Source organism: Botrytis sinoallii, assembly GCF_014898435.1.
Source record: "Botrytis sinoallii strain Bc 23 chromosome Unknown BSIN_002, whole genome shotgun sequence".
Taxonomy (NCBI): domain Eukaryota; kingdom Fungi; phylum Ascomycota; class Leotiomycetes; order Helotiales; family Sclerotiniaceae; genus Botrytis; species Botrytis sinoallii.
In genome coordinates this window covers 1,695,208-1,713,429 of record NW_024066029.1, presented here as the reverse complement: position 1 = coordinate 1,713,429, position 18,222 = coordinate 1,695,208, and the positions used below count along the sequence as shown (strand labels likewise).

General features: G+C 35.3%; 1 protein-coding gene across 1 annotated transcript; it reads right to left on the bottom strand.

Annotated features, from left to right (window-relative positions):
- Window positions 1-12,804: 12,804 nt before the first annotated feature.
- On the bottom strand, window positions 12,805-15,292 carry EAF02_001574 (uncharacterized protein; the record flags this gene model as incomplete). The annotated part of the gene is made up of 4 exons (XM_038897622.1): window positions 12,805-13,535; window positions 13,586-14,163; window positions 14,215-14,688; window positions 14,748-15,292. The coding sequence occupies 4 exons, from the start codon at window positions 15,290-15,292 to the stop codon at window positions 12,805-12,807; spliced, it is 2,328 nt and encodes a 775-aa protein (XP_038762597.1).
- Between the last annotated feature and the right edge of the window lie 2,930 nt (window positions 15,293-18,222).

The following is an 18,222-nucleotide window of genomic DNA, read 5'->3' as shown; positions in this document are numbered from 1 at the left end:
TTTAGAGTTTTGCTAAAATAGCTTTACAAAATAAAGTATATACAGGATTGGTAAAAGGAATAAGCCTTATAAAATATTACATTCCACTATACTATAGCTAATTATTGCTTCGTTAAGTCTAATCTTAAATTGCTTTTGAATTAAAAAGAAGTTAATTAAAACAATCAGATTCTATAGGAATCTCTATCCCCTCATTTGTTTCAGAAATCTGTTTTTAAATAGAATATCGAATACTCCTTATACATTCAATATAACTATTATAATCTTGTAATCTTTGTTAAATGTTATTTCTGTATTGTAAACGAATAATGCTATTAAATCTATAGCTAATCGTTTTGGAAGGATATTGTAATATTGTAGGCTGAATATTTCTTATATTAAAACTATTCATGCTAGATATCTTACTATAATCCTTTCAAAACCTTTTCTAATACAAGAAAGAAGGGTGATAGGCCATTATGATTATAGAGATGTTCGATTTGTTTTCCCCACTTTTGATAGTATAACTACCTTTACTTACTTCTATACTATAAGAAAGTAATTGAACTGTAAATACTTATTAAAAATGATATATAGAATTAGGCCTATTTCCATCCAGATAGCTTTCAATAATCTCATTGTAATCCAGTCTGTCCCCGGGGATGTATTCGAGACCCCTATAGTATTACGTTCCACTTCCTCTATAAAGATAAGCTTCCCCCAGAATAGTTTTTCCCCACTTTGATCGTGTCCGGAATCCGGGAGATCGTCGATAGCTTTGAAGCATTGCAGAATCTCCAAGCATAGCAGCTCAGCCTTTTCTTTATTCGATATAACAATACATTCGCCTATTATGATTAATGGAAAGCGGTATATAGAGCTCAGATTATGCTATCCGATTACTCTATACAGATTTCGATCTGATTTCATCTCATTAAGGAATTTCCTTCAGTACCCTCTTTTGGCCTATCGTATGCACAATAGGAATGCTCTGTATTCTGTAGAGTAATCGCTATTGGTTGTGCGGCTCCGGAGGTATACATCTCGAGCAGAAATGAATTATATTATAACTACTTTCTAGAATATATTATAACACAAAGTAGGTTCGCTACACCTACAGACGATCCCTGAAATTAGAAATTTGACTTTATTATACCTATCGATAATTTGAATATAATCGATGTTAGAGAATATACTAAATATAATAAATTAGCACTCAATCAAGCAAAAGAAAATATCTTACATACACAAGAAAAAATATCTTGATTAGTCAATTTGTATTGCTATTCAATCGATTTCGATATGAGAAACTATATATAGCTTAGTATAAGGGACTTTCCGATACAACAACCATCCAAAAAACTGGATTATCTTATTCAAGGTAGATTCAAGATTATTGATTGAACTGGAGATTCTTTCTAATTAGATTTATTATTTATTATAAAAATCTATTCTATATTTCTATCTAATAAGCTCTGCAAAGCAATAGACGATCTACTTTCTAAACAAATCCTTGAATTACTATTCCTAATAAATATTACTAGTAATACTGAATAGGAAGTGAAGTGTATTCTAGTTATAAAGAAAGTACACCAATAGCTTAAGTATAAAGTATTATGACTGAATGTTGATAACAATCTCATTTAATACCCCATCTCTAATTTAAAAACTGTTTTGTACTACCTTTATGACTTCTATCTATAAAATCCTATTCTATTAAAATCCCCTGTATATCTATCAAATGGATTTGTCTCTATGAAAATGAAAAGGATAATTATAATTTTATAGATAATAATTAATATATAAATAAAAAAGATAAAAAGAATTTCTTTAATTCATTATTATAACAAAGAAAATTCTAATTACATAAAAGGCTGAAAGCAATTAAATAAAGATAAAATATTAATAAAGAAAGTCTTTTCCTTTATTCGGCAGATTTAAATCAAATTAAAAAGAAAGCCCCTATGGGTATCAATAGTTATAGTTAGGCAAGGTATAATAGCAAAGATTAGATAGTTTAAATTAAAATATTAATTGAGTCTTTAGCCAATAGTAACAATAAGTATATACAGGATAATTATAAGTTGAAAGATAAAACGACTATTAGCTACAGTATGTACAACAACAAGGCTAAGCCTACACTTAATTGTATCCAATCGCTTGCAAGTTGCTGAAAGCTTTACTTCCATTTGAATTAGAATAAGCTGGTTGTCACGGTGTGAGCTCACGTGATATGCTGGTCCTATCGGAGAGGACCGAAAGGAGCGCTCGCACCGGAGCGCAAGCGAGCTAGGGCCCGATCGGGCTAGCTCGCTGTAAGAATTCCGTATATCTTCAATTCAGAAGATCCTGTATTGTAGCTCTTTAAGCTACATCTTAATCCTCAATCTGAACCTATTACCCAAATCAATATAGCCTTGCTAGATTAAAGCAAAGTTATTAGAACCCTATTCAGTTTGCCTGTTCTGTGATATTATATAGCTTTTACCTATTAAAATATCGCTTTTGCAATGACTGCTCTGTATCCGCCTGGCCGATTTAGGGACTCCTTGGAATTTGGCGTTTTTGTATTGGAGGACCCCTAGGTTTAATACCAATACCTTCAATCAATATCTATATATTATACCGAATTGAAGAAGACTAATAGATCGCTTGAATACGAAATTTCCGAATTTCTAGTTTGCAAATGTATTCAAGCCGCTCTATACGAGCAGGTTGCTATTCAAAACGTTTATCTACTTGATTGCCTTATTGAATCTATGCTTATTATACCTACTCGTTTAGAAACCATATCCCTCGAAACTCCTGTTGACTTTATCCCTAAATCTATTGTACCTGCTCCGATTACTCGATTGAATAAGTGTATCCCTGATTCGAAAGAGTTTGATAACATTCGTTTTAACCTGCGCAGATTTGTTTAATAGATATACAGAAAATTGAATACAAATAATGATAGATTCCCGATGATTTCTGTTTGCTTGATTTATATTATTAGAAAACTTATTAGAAAGGTATACAAGTTTATACTATCTAAAATCTCTTATGGGATTTTTCAGTTCATTGACTATACCGCATTCCTCGAATATCTCGAAAACATCTTTAGGAATCCTGATCGAATACAAAACGTACAAAATAAACTATATATACTGAAGCAAAAACACCTTGATTTTAATACCTTCTTTACAGAATTCTAAAAACTTGTTTTAAAAGGAGAGATATCTAATAATACTCTAACCCCATTCCTATTTCAAGAAATCTTTCACGAACTATAAGATATACTGTTATATAATCCTGCTTTAATCCGTGAATTTCATTAATATACTAATTATCTATAATAACTCAATAACCGATTTTGTCAACATCAATAATAAGTCCACTGTATTTGTTCTATTGCTTTTAAAACTTTATTCTGAAGAATAATCGCTACTTTGCCTTTATAACTCGCTAGCCCGAAGTTTACTCCTAAAGATCCAATAGACCTGAGCTTAGGAAAAAAGGAATATACTGTTAGGAATCTAGATTTGCAACAGGAATACAGCAAATGCTATTGCTGTGACTCTGCTAGCCATCTGATATGAGACTATTTGTATCCCGATATCTGTTTTGTTCAATTTCGAGTTATTACTACTACAACCAGCTTTATGAGAACCAGCCCTATACCAAATAATCCTCCGAGGGACTGAGTCCCTATCCGTTTCCTATCTTGCTCTTCTTTCTGTTTATTGATTAGTTCAATCAATTCGGGAAACAGGATATACCTAATCTAAACTATAATCAGAATGATTCTTTGTGTATCCTTCGTTTATCTGCTGCTACTACTTATAGCCTTCCTTTAAAAAATGAATTAAACAATTGTGTGGATCTGATGATTTTATTCATCACCCTATTCTTGGAAAAAGATACCCTCCCGATATACGCTATGGTTAATAACGAATGCAAAGAAATTGCCTTCACAAATCGAAATTGAATATTTTCCCAGAAAATACTAGTATATCAATTGTCTACAATATTCGAAGTTATAGGATTCGACGGAAACATCCTATCTAATAATTGAGTTATCTTTTATATCCGAATAGAACTCAGAATCAATGATTATATCGAAAAGAAGATCGTTTTGTATATAACCAAATTAGCTCACTATCCTATTATATTGGAGATAGCTTGACTTAAGAAACACAATCCCCATATTGACTTCACAACAAACTTATTCCAATTTGATAGCTCGTTTTGCTACGAATTTTGTAATACTCCATCCTGCCCATCCCACATAAAAGCTTTGCTAAATATTTCTCCAAAAGCCTGATCTGTACACCTACTTGCCTATTTCAAAGAATTAAAGAATAAGAATATAACCACAATCTTCCTAAAAGTCTATTCGACTTACACCCACCAGAAATATGAAATGTTTTAGATATCAATTAAACAAATTGATAATATTTTAAATAAGAAAAAGAAAATATTCGATCCCAAAAACCTATTACCCGAATTCCGAAATTGGAAAGATATCTTCTCCCCAAAGAATACAAAGAAACTACCTCCTTATCAACTATATAATTATGAGATCTATTTTAAAAAAGAAACTGTTCCTCTTTTCGATACCTTATACTCCATATCCCACCCCGAATTAGAAGCTTTGAAAAAATAGTTGGAAGAGAATCTTAAAAAAGGGTTTATCCGACTAAGCTTTTCTTTTATTACTTCCCCTGTTTTATTTGTTAAAAAGGCTGATGAAGGTTTTCGATTTTATATAGATTACCATGCTTTGAATAACTTATCGGTTAAGAATCGATATCTCTTGCCATTAATGAAAGAATCTCTAAATAATTTGAAAGAAATAAAGTATTTCAATAAGATTGATATCATCTCTGTCTTTAACAATATAAGAGTAAAAGAAGGGCAGGAATACCTGATTGTATTCTGTATCTGATTTGGACTATTCGAATCCTTAGTTATGCCGTTCGGGCTGACAGGGGTCCCCGTAATTTTTCAGAGATTTATTAATGATTCCCTATGGGGATACCTGGATATATTTTGTATTGTTTATTTGGATGACATTCTGATATACAGTTGAACTCGAAAGGAACACGTCTGTTATATTCAGAAGGTCCTGCAAGTATTAAAGAAAGCCGACTTATTCGCTAAATTCGAAAAGTGCAAATTCCTAAAATCCGAAATCAAGTTTCTAGGTTTTATTGTAGGAAGCGATGATATCCGAATGAACCCAGAAAAAATCCGAATAATTGTGGATTGGAAACCATCTGCTAGCATAATCGATATCCAAGCATTTATTAGGTTTTCGAATTTTTATTGATGGTTTATTAGAGATTTTTCGAAGATTATCAATTTGATGATAAATCTGATCAGAAAGAATATTCTGTTCCTGTAGAGTTCTGCTTGTTAAGAAGCGTTCGACCGATTGAAGCGAGTGTTTATTGAAATATCTATCCTGGCTTCCTTCGATTGGGAAAAGGAAGTGATTATAGAAACCGATGCCTCCGATTATGTATCCATTGGAGTACTCTCCCAATATAACGATAATGGAATATTTAGATTTGTTGTATTTTTTTTTAAAAAACATTTAGCAGTTAAATACAATTATAAGATTTACGATAAAGAACTGTTAGCTATTATTCGTTGCTTTGAAGAATAGCATCCCAAGTTGGAAAGCGTCACATCATTAATTTAAATAATCACCAATTATAAAAATCTGAAATACTTTACCACAACAAAACTATTGAACCGCTGTTAAGCCTATTAATTCGAATTTCTGTTTCAATTTAATTTCCGAATTACCTATCACTCCGGAAAGCTAGGTGCCAAACCCGACACACTGACTAAAAGGTCAGAAGATCTTCTTAAAGAAGGGGATAAACACTTTCTACACCAAAATTATACTATCCTGAAATGAGAAAACCTGAATTCCGATCTGTTTTCCACTACTATTACCCTAATTGAATCCAAGATTGTTAAAAAAGTATGTTTCACTGTAATCATCTATAACTAAAGAAACCCTGACTCTACCAATACCACCAATTATTTGGATTCCGATAATACCATAACTTTACTAAAAAATAGTAAAGTTATAAAGTCTGTAATCTCATATACTATATTTATACCCAACTTTGTGATATGATTAGAGAATCTAGAAAACCCTCTAAATCTTTTTGTCGATCTACTTACCCTATTCCACAAAGACTACCAAACCGATCCTGTACCCAAATCTATTCTGAAATCCTTATAAGAGGGATTCCCGAAATACCCGAAAATCACTCTTACTAAGTATATCGAAAACAATAATCTGCTATACTATCAAGGGAAACTATATATTCCCAACCACAACCCCCTGAAAACCTATCTACTCTATCTGTACCACGAATCGTCTACTGCTGGTTACCCGCACTATACCCGAACCTTCGAATTACTATCCCGAAACTATTATTGGCCTGGATACTACGATTATATTATGTAATAGGTTTATAACTGCCATAATTGCCACCATACTGCCCCGAATCGCAAAAGTTAGGAAAGAGTTCTCCGCCCGTTCCCGATCTCACAAAAAGCTTGGTAAGATATCTCAATAGATTTCATTACACATCTACCCGAAAGTATCAATTTCGATATTATTATAATAATAATCAATTAATTAATGAAAATAAAACATTTCTTACTCTACTATAATACCTATAATTTCGAAAAGATTGTCTGCCTATTCCGAAAGAATATCTGGAAGCTCCACGGCTTACCCCTAACCATTATATCTGATTGTAGAGCTCAATTCGTTTCTGAATTCTGGAAACATATCTGCAAACGCTTGGGTATAGTCGCTAAGCTTTCAATTGCTTATCATCCTAAAACTAATAAACAAACTAAGAGGACTAATACAATACTAGAATAATACCTCCGATTGTATATAGCCTATTTACAAAACGATTAAACAAAATAACTCCCATTCACCGAATTCTTTATTAACAATGCCTGATCTGAAAGCACTCAAATGACCCCATTCTTCTCGAATTACAGGTTCCATCCCCGCCTGGGCTTCGAGCCCGCATCGTCCCAGAATAACCATCCTACCGTACAAGATACCAAAGAATTTGTCGCTAAAATGAAAGCCATCTCCTCACACCTACAAACCGAACTAACTGCCAGTCAAGCCCGATACTCGAAAAATGCTGATATCCACCGTTCCCCTACCCATAGATACCTGCCCAGTGATCTGATCTAACTGAATACCAGAAATATTAAGACCCTGTACCTACAGAAAAAGCTCGATTAAAAAAACCTCAGATTCTTCAAAATCCTAAACCTAATAGACCCCTATGCCTATAAATTAAAGCTTTTGGTTTTGATAAAGATTCATTCTATTTTCTATATCAACCTACTATATCCTATATATAATAATCCTATTCCTAAATAGCATAATCTGTTACCACCCCCTGTAAAAATAAACAACCTCAAGTGTTTTAAGGTTGCCAAAATCCTGAACTTTTGCTAGGAAAGAAGAAATCGTAAAGAACCTTATCTGAAATATACTATCCATTAGATCAACTATAATACACTAATCAAAAAATCTATAAACTACCTGAAAAACATACAAAAACTGATTTACAACTTTTATTATAAATACTCTAATAAACCTAATCCCACTTAATCAGATCTTATCTACCTATAAATTATAAACTGTAATGTGCCGTTTCGATAGAGTTCGACTCTTAGAAAAGAAGTAATATTATGGTATAAGCTCATATAATATACTAATCCTATTAGAAAGGATTAAAAGGAATATTTATATCAAAATACAAACAAACTAGAGCCCGATCAGACTAGCTTGCTATAAGAATTCCGTATATCTTCAACTCAAAAGATTCTATATTGTAACTCTTTGAACTACATCTTAATCCTCAATCTAAATCTATTACCCGAATCAGTATAGCCTTGCCAGATTAGGGCAAAGTTATTAGAACCCTATCCAGCCCGCCTGCCCCGTGATACTGGTATTGCTATTCCAATTCGTTTTCCTGCACTGCAATCTTTACCATACAATATTTCGCAGCTTTTCGAATAAGGATAAAAGGAAGCATTTCTTTCGAAATACAATTCTTTAGCTTTTTTTGTATATTAAGCTATTTCAAGAGTTAACTTTGTTAAAAACTAGTAAAGTTATAATTTATCTTTATTATATTATTATACTTAGCAATAGCTAATCGATATTAAAGAAATATTTTGTGTATATTTTTATCAAACAAGTGTTTATATTTATACTTGCTAGCTAAATAAAGCAAACAGCAAGATTAACCAGACAATTATCCAGGAAGTTGATAGCAAATATTATTTCCCTTGCCAGAAATACAACTATATATACAGCTAGTATAAATCCAGTTGTTCTTTTGAATACATTGTTTTTATTGTAATACCGTCTTTTTTAGTGATCTTTTATTTGGAGATTCTTATTTGTTAATATTAATGAAACTAATGTTTTTGTGATGGGATATATCGAATTTGCAATTAGGTTGATTTTGATGTAAGGCTTTTAGAATGTTTTTCTCAATTATTTTGTTATCATTTTCGAAATCACAAAAATAATTATCACGCTAAAAGTGATATCACCGATAGCATTAAGCTAATTGGGTTTATATAGGCATATTCTCTCGTGACACACCCCCGAGATTGCTGACTAGCTGGTTGTAGGCAGTAATCTCTGTACTAGTCTCATTGAGTCATAAATGCGCAAATCTCTTCCTATCTCCATGTGATGCCAAATCTAGATTCTCTTTTGATTAGATATAACTAGTATTAGGTTCTCTCTGGATATATCTAATAGACTGAGTGGAGATAGTAGGGCAACAGAGCAGGGTCCTCACATTAGCTCTAATAGGCTAAGATCAGATGACTAATGTGGGTCTGTTGAAATACCCTCTTATAAGTGAGCCCACGAAAAACCATTACAAGAGAGTATAATAAAGTAAAGAATTATGTCACTACACTATAAACGCATACCGGGCTTATAACTATCACGCTAAAAGTGATATCACCGATAGCATTAAGCTAATTGGGTTTATATAGGCATATTCTCTCGTGACAATAATATATCGCTGTGATCAATTTGTTAGTGAATTTTTTTTTATAATTATTAATATAATTGATTAAAAAATTATATTCTTCCTTTGAATTCTGCTTTGAAAAATAATAGAACGGATATATTTAATGAGTATATCGAAAATCGACCCTATTCTTAGGTATATTACCTTTAGTATTTGTAATCACACTTGTTAGATAAGCTGATTGCAAACTAGAGATATCAAAGAAAGTTTTATTTATATATATCTTCGTTATTCAACTTATCTTCCTTATTATTCTTCTCTTTACTAACAGAATCATTATTATTCCTACTACAACTCGATTTCTCCTCTTCCTTAACAAAACACTTGTTTTGCATAATAGAAGAGGCAAATGCTTTTTTTATTGTAAATTGTAAAGAAGTATATTAACAAAATAAATATAAAAGAAAAATAAACAACTTATTGCTATATACACATTCTCTTACTATTTCAGTTGTACTAACAACAATTTGCTCTTACTACTGTGTTTTCTTAATAGTATAGAAAGCATATTGATTATTAATCGAGGGATACAAAAAAGATGAGTGATCAGAAAAGATTTAGAAAAAAAAGGGAAATTCGGGCGATCTATATGTTTCAAAGGCTTTATATTATTGTTAGGCTATAGAACGGTTTCCTTTGTTTCCTATACACCTTCCCGTCACAAAAAAAGCAAAATTTGCGCACACACCTGTTTATCATATCATGCTATAATGTAAACAACAACATCTCATTAGAATCGCTAATACGTTTACGGATTAGGTAATTGTAAAACTTGAGGGCAAGCTTTTTCGAAAGGGGGGATAGTGTTATGGATCGTACTCAATCACAATTGTAATTGTTTATATGCGTGCTTGCGCATGTACACGATTATGTGTATATAGCTAGTATATAAGAGCGCTCTATAAGCACTTTGCTCCCGATTCTGTAGTTGTAGATTCTAAGGATAAATTGTATTCTGCTCTTGCAGTTCTTCTAAGGCAAAGTGTCACACATACCTCAAATCCCACCTCTCACCCTCCACTTCATATACTCAAAGTCCTCTCAAAATCTCTTAAATCTAAATTCATATACTATTACTATCCCCTATTTCATCTGTCATTCAACATTTCATCATCTCAACTTTCTCACTTGCTCACTCGCTTACTCATCTACATTCTAGCTATATAATCTTAAAACTATTAACATGTTGATTCATATTATATCATGAGTAAATATCATATCGATCAATATAAAGAAGCTCAGAATCTATTATATTTTGTTTTGATTGATTGATTGATTGATTGATTTCATTTACGTCCACGTTCAGTCTAAGACTATATAGGACGGCTAAGCCTCTAGAGGCTCTAGCAGGTAACTTTTTATTCTACAAAGATGGATATATTCGATTTAGGGAAGTGAAAACAAATGTTGGGGACCAGTGCCCGCTTATTATACGCATTGCATATAATAAGTATATTTTGTTTTAGTATATATACTTTATATACTATATAAACTATATTATATATGATCAAAAACAGTAAAGATGATATTATCGATATTAGTATTAGTATCAATACTATCTTCTATTCTGGTCTCTTTTTATTCATCTATTTGTTCATCTATTCAATTATCTATTCATCTATCTATTTATTCATATATTCATTTATCTATTTATTTATTCATTCATTTATTACTATTCCTATTTCTATTTCATCCTATTCTTATCCTCTCTTCATCCTTATTCAGTATTCTCAAATCATTATATCACTACACTCTCTATCTAATATCTTTACTTTATTTTTCTCATCCTTCTCTAAATTCTCACCTCCTATCTTATAATACCCGATTCTCGCCTCCTAATTCTCGCCTCCTAATTCTCTAACTAATATTTAATTATCCAATAATCATTTATATACAATATAATATAATCCAATAATCCAATAATACTATTCTCCTTTCTTCTCTTCATTTTTCTATTTCTCTATCTATTTCTCTATCTCTCTAATCCTATTCTCCTTTACTTTATAATACATACATACATTTCCCTACCAACCAATCAATTTAATTTATCCATCAATCCATCTCTCCACCATCCAATATCAACCACTCACTCGAATCTCACAATATAACATTCCCCATCTACAATCATACAAACACATCCTCGCCTCCCTCATAAACTTCAGATTTCTTAATTCTCAATTTTCGCCTCTCGCTTCTTAACCTCCCTCTACATCAGCGAAATTATTATTATTATTATTATTAGTAATTTTCAACCGGGCCGTTTAGGCGAGCCTCCCAGGGGGCATTACAGTTAGGCTAACTGCAGGATAATCTTTTAATTTATATGATTCCTTTTTCCTAGGGATAGGGTCTCAATATTCTTAGTAGCCTTCCAAACGATGGCTAGTGTACTTGTACCTTTGTCTCCAATCCTCTGAGTGTTTCTGTGCACGCTTTCCGATTTCCTATATAATATTTGTTTGAAAGCTGCTTTATTCTATAAGGGTAGCTTTTATATACATTCTATTGCAATATGGTATGCCGCGTGCTTCAATTTTCTTCCACATAGCTTTTCTAGATCTATTCCCTCTTATTCATCAGCGAAACAACCGACGGGAATTAATCAATATTCGAAAGAATATAATATTAAATCTAAGAGATTCTAATTATCAATATAAAGAAGACTCAAATTTATATTTGATCTTTTCGGATTTTAATATTCATTTTGAATTGAATTAATAATTCAATAAATGAATGATAGGTCAATTTCCGCCTATTTTTTTTTCGCTTACGTAGAGCCCCCCCTCAATAAACAATTAACTATAAGATAATTACACAACTATACATTTTATTCCTCTGTCTCTCTACCCAATCTCCTCAACACATCATTTCGGGGCGAGCCAGCTCGTTAGTGTTTCGGAGCGCCTAATATTTTCTATTATTTCATATTATTTTCATTGTTATTCTTATTATTCTTGTTATTCTTATAATCACACTCTAACTTTATTCATTCACTCATTCATTCATTCACTCATTCATTCATTCACTCATTCATTCATTCACTCATTCATTCATTCACTCATTCATTCATTCACTCATTCATTCATTCACTCATTCATTCATTCACTCATTCATTCATCCATTCATTAATTCATCAATTCATTCTACTCAAACACTCAAATACACAAACAGATATATCCATTTTACAACCCCCATACCACTTTCTTTCCCTCCTCTCTTCTTGCTCTCCACTCATTCAAATTCGATCTTTTCAAATACCCTGAATAATTTCAAGTCTCACCCCCCTCATACCAAAAACCAATACCAAATAAACATCCCAAATCCCTAAAATAACGCCTATAAATGCATGCACGCGTCTAGTCCCATTTTGTTTTCCCCTCTCCATCTTCAAGTACCATCACCACACACCTCACCCCATATACTACACCACATCACACCCCAACCCGAACTCCTCTCCTCTCCTCTCAACCCCCATCCGCAAAATTTCAGAAAAATAGAACTTCAAAATGGGGGTATACACAAACAAAACCTTACTATGATACATAACAATGTCCCAAAACACCACCATCCTATCCTATCCTATCCATCAATCCATCCACCCAAATAACTCCATGTTCAATGCTTAAAGCACCATGCCCACTTCTCACACACCATCTTAATCTTATATATTCTCCCCCTTATCCTCTTCCACCCCTCCCCTCAATCTCTTCTAATCACATACCACCTATACCTTATTCAACCCCCCACTCGAGAAACTTCCGTCTTTATCGTTCCTCACCGTTTCCGCAGTCGAAACTCCACTGCTAGCTTCTACTCTATCTTCCGTCTCTGCTGTTGCCAAATCAGCCAAACGTTGAAGACCTTGATTTGCAGCCGTAATCATATGTTGATTGTCATCTACTTTTGCATTCACCACTGCACTTGGAACTTGTTGCGCTCCTTGACTTTGACCTTGAGACAAACCAATCGATCCTCTTCTTTGCGCTCCCAAATGATCGATCAAGAATTCCATTGTCACTTTATCCCAAGACGAAGATGCAAGCCGACCATCTAACATAGTTTTCAATGTAGTTTCTGCCTCTTTCTTTGTATTCTCAATTTGAAGAAGATTTGGAAGTGCGAGAGCTGCGAAACATTTGTAGTAATTTACTAGAGGAGATTTAAGGTCTGGATTGAAAGAAAGTTGGCTGATAATATAATGAGTAGCTCTCATTTGTTCATCGGCGTCTTCTTGTGGTCCTTGAAGAAGTAGTATAAGGAGATAAGCACACCAATAATTGATATGAAGAACGGGAGATTCGATCGGTGTGATACCAGAATTACTCAACTCATGACGTACGAGTTCGAGTTGGGTTTTGAGGAGTCGAGAGTGAAGTCCACGATGAACTGCGAGCGGCGGCAGGTCATTTGTAGCAAGATTAACCTCTGTGTAGTTTCCAATAACGACGGCGATACCTATATAGTTAGCAACAGACAAGCAGATAGGATGAGAGAACTGTACTCACGAACTAAATGGTATGTAACTTCACCCAATATAGCTCGATCATCAGGATAAATTTGTGCAACCGAATCTGGAATTTGTATTGGACAAGCTCTCACTGCAGCATTCCATCTCTCCATAATGACCAAACTGAACCAAACTCGCCTCGCATGCTTGTCATCAGAATCCGGATCATTGTTCGATTTGTCAATTGGTTTGTGTGCGTGCAATTTCGTAGAATATGCGAAGCCAACAGCAGTACTCAACCAAACAGATGGTAACTGAATAATTTGACCGTCCTGAATATCACAAGGGAGATTGTTGGCTTCAATTGAAAGCAGCATCATTATTTGAAGGTATGCGATCATAGTAGTAGGGGAATGGATGGTTTGCGAATCATATTGAACTGTGTGAATGAGTCTGACAGCGTTTGTGATACCTCGTGGCTTGAGGGAAACTGCGGTTGGAAATAATCTGATTGCAGCATATAGCGCCTCCCAAAAAGCATGCCTGACAGGAGTAGGACAAGCAGAAAGCCGAGAAATTAACCTGGCTTTAGTGAGGGATAGTATAGGATAAGTTGGGTGTATGAATTTGTAATAACTAAATGTTGTTAGTAATTATGCAGTTTGTACATTCTAAGTGACTACATACTTTTCAAGAAGAGAATCGTCAATATAGTCCACAGGATCTTCAGTATGAGGTTGGGAGGTATGATTTACTGCTTCAACAGAACCACTAACATCAGGCGCGTTCACCCACTTCTGCTGAGGTACTGTCATGTTTGGCGAGTAGTTCTGCTCTCTGGTAGGTAGTTGAGTGGTACCAGGTAGTGATGCACTGGTAGGATATGATGAATTTGGAATTGAAGAACGCGGCTGTTCTTGAGGGATCCAATTGGAAGCTGACCTCTGTGGTTGATTCTGATACGGAGAATTAAATTCGCCGACCCCGGAAATTGAAGAATAACCGCGCTTGCGGGGAAGTTGCTCAGGGTTCGGAGTCGGAGAAAACTCTTCGGAAGGTCTTCTTTGTAAAATATCTTGTGACTGTTGATATTGAGGCATCTCACTTCCTTGCACTTGACCTTCCAATGTATTGATCCGATCAGCAAGCTCTTTAATGTAGCTACTACTTTGTCAGTGAGTTTCCTTCAAGATCATGATTGCTCGTTTTACACAACCTACCCTTTACTTGGTCCACGTTTCATAGGTTGCCTGCTAAATTGACAATGAACACCAACTCTCTTACAGTTTGAGCATATATCTTCATTTCCTGGCTCATTGGCATTGCATCTGATTTTCTTTCTCCGACATTCATCACAAGCTCTTGATACCTTTGATCTCTTTCTTCCAGCTGGAGATATTGAATCATCCTCATATTGAGGACCCACTTCCATAAGTCCATGATTCATAGGTGTATGACCTCCATGCATTTGATGATCTGGTTGGTATTGATGGTTCATGTTGACATTTCCTTGACCTCGAGAATCTGGATTTTCGCTCATTCCACGATTGGTTCCCATGTTTGGCTGTATACTACGTGATAATTGAGCATCGGCAGATAATTGTTCTGCAAGTTGCAGCTCATCGGGAGTGGGTAGATGTTGCTGATGTTGATTGGGATGTGGATTCGAGGAATTTGGTCCATAGAAAGGTCCACCACTACTATCAGCAGCAGTCGCGTTAGGAGATGGATAGGATTGCATTGTTGGCGCGTCGTTATGGTTCATTTTTTTCACTTTGACTTCATCGGCGCAAAAGGAAGGAACGTTGATTAGGTTCCTAATTGAGAAAAAGTTAGTTAAGAGAACTCCTATCCATAGTACTTTTATTCACTTCCATCTCGATCCCAATAGCTACCGCACGTAGGTTATTGTTATAGTCCCGTCGTTCTCAAACAACGAAATTGGCTTCAATGAACTTACTTGAAAGGATTTTTGATGGAGAAGAGGTACGCGACTCCAATTAATTAGTTTGCAGAACAGTAAACAAGCAGATGCTCACTGTACAACAATCGGAAGTTGTAGATTGTAACTTTGGATGATATGATCAATATGGAAATTTTCGGTGATGGAAGAACTGTTGTCCGAGAAGCTGTACAAAGATAGAAAGTAAGCTGAAGCATTTATCAGTCAAGGTCCTGGTGGTCCCTCATTAAAGGTTTGTGGATTAATAAGATGTCCAATGAGATTCACAAGCTCGAGACACTAATGAGAATCCTCAAATAAGGTGGAGCTTTCTTCCATACCTCGGTGATAATAACATCCGATGGGGTAAATATGTTCATTCAATGTTTGACATTCAATTCAATGTTCCATCCATCCATATAGCCAAAAGTCCCACAGGACCTTGAGTGAAGCAAGAAGCAAGCAATAACAATATCGAATTGAATTGAAGCGGAACTTTCGGATAACCCTCGAGGAGGAGTTGTTAGCGTTTGACTTTAGACCTAGAGTAAGAATGAGAGAAGTAAGAAAGCAGTAAGAAGTGGCTTTTTGAATGATGATGGAAGTCATGGGAAAAGGATCATAAGAGAATGAATGTGCAATAGGTAGATAGAAGGAATAGACCAAGGAAGGATTGATTGGCCACTCACTCAAATATCGAAACGATTCCCAGAATGATATGTGGTCCGGTATCCGTATCTTCAATGATGTTTCTTTACTTTTGTCTATCTTCTCTCTCGCCCTCTTCCGTGATAGAGATGCAACTCAAGATGTTGTTTCACAAATACCTTGCTTGTACTACATCACAATAAAACACTTCGGAGAATTGGAGAACCTATCAATTGTTAGCTTTCCCATATCTATTCATGGTTATACACACCCAACTTTCGTAGACGAAGAGAGGTGTTGATCTGACCTTGAATTCTTGAATCTTTGATCTTCGATGTTGTGGTTGCAGTTGCATCAAGAAATTCATTCCTCCATCCTTTTCCATTCATATTTCACCAGTAGGTAGGTAGGTCATAGTCATGATCATGTTCATGTTCATAATTGAAAGAAGCTTCCTCGGCAGGTGATCTTTCCACCTTGTGGAGAAGGGGGAGGGAGGGGACGGGAGCTACGAATGTGGAAATGTGGGGGAGCAGGGTGTGAACAATATATCCACGGCCGGGTTAACTAGGTATCTCGGAGAAGGGTTACGAGTGAAGTCTCAAGGGCAAATCGTGATTTATTTATTTAAATTCCTGTTGATCCACCATCGGCCACATCTACAAAGACTGACCAGCCTCCATGTAAGCCCTCGGGAGCCCTTGCAGAAGGGTTGGGGAGGATATCCTCGTACTCATATCTCCTTCTCCTTATTGGACCTATCATCTATTGCCCTGCCAATTCCACTTCAATCTTTTGGAGACGAGTTCACGCATACATATGGTATCCTGCCAACTTTCCCCAAACAACCGATGGAATCTATACTCATTTGATCACTTGCATAGCACCCTCATGCATTTATCCAGCCTAAATACCCCAGACCATCCGACCCATTCCTGAAGAACTTACAATTCCACCACTTCCCTCTTCCTCTCTGCCGAAAGAAGTCTGATCTCGCCGGAAGAAGAAGTGCTATTGTTCCGTTCGAGTCTACACCATTGATATCCTCCTAATCTCATCATGCGACGTAAATCCTAAGAATGCAACTTGTGCCCATATTCCACTCCCCGATGTAACGTTCAAGTCACTCATCAGCCTTTACCGGCGGGGTATCAGTGCCGTATTATGAACTAAGATGTGACCCTTTCAATATTAATAGGGACGTGTCTGTCTTGGCAAACAGGATCTTCTCAATCCCTCTTACCTCCAACTTCTCCGTTTATTTTCCCTTTCGCCTACAGCGCAGAAAGGAGGGGGGCTCGGTCAAATGTTTTAGAATGCCGAGACCTTCTGTTACAACTGGAAGATATTTATCCCATTTCCTCCGCCTTCGAAGAAACATACTTTACCTATTGTTTGAACGTAGCATGAATCGTCCATGCAATCTGACAAGCGTGCAAGTGACTTGTCGAATCGCACCAATCTCACCTAGTATCGAATCACCACTTGATCAATCTTTAATAAACTTTCAATAACGAGATACCAATAGTCACAACTCCCCTCCATATCTAGATCGTGTTCGATCAAATTTGCGATTCGGATGCCACCATTTTCCCTGTCAGCGCTTTCTTACTACTTTTCTTACCACCCTTTTCGTGCTTTTACAATACGGATCCAGTCCGGTGAAGTCAACATCTAATCTATCAGCCGATCTGTTGACTTGTTTATAGTGACATTGCGTAAAGCATGTTGGGAGCGACTGATGCAAGATAAAGTATTCTTCGTATCGTGACTTCGGCACAACCGTTTTGCCTGCAGAGTCACCTATGTAACATGGGTTGGCATCCGGTCCTCAATTTGTGGACGGAAAAACATATGAACGCGAAATCATCACTAAAGTCAGTTATTTCATATCAAGTGCATACACAGGATGCATCATGATATATTTTGGTCATGTAAGTCATTTATCGCTATTCACACAAGAGACGTCTATAAAATATAATGCCACCTGAAAATGCTGCACTTCTTGTGCCAAACGCTGTTGCCGCCATTCTGTACTTGAAACTCATGGGAAAGTGATCATCGTAAGTGATCGAAATCGATATCCAAAGATCAGGAATTTGCAC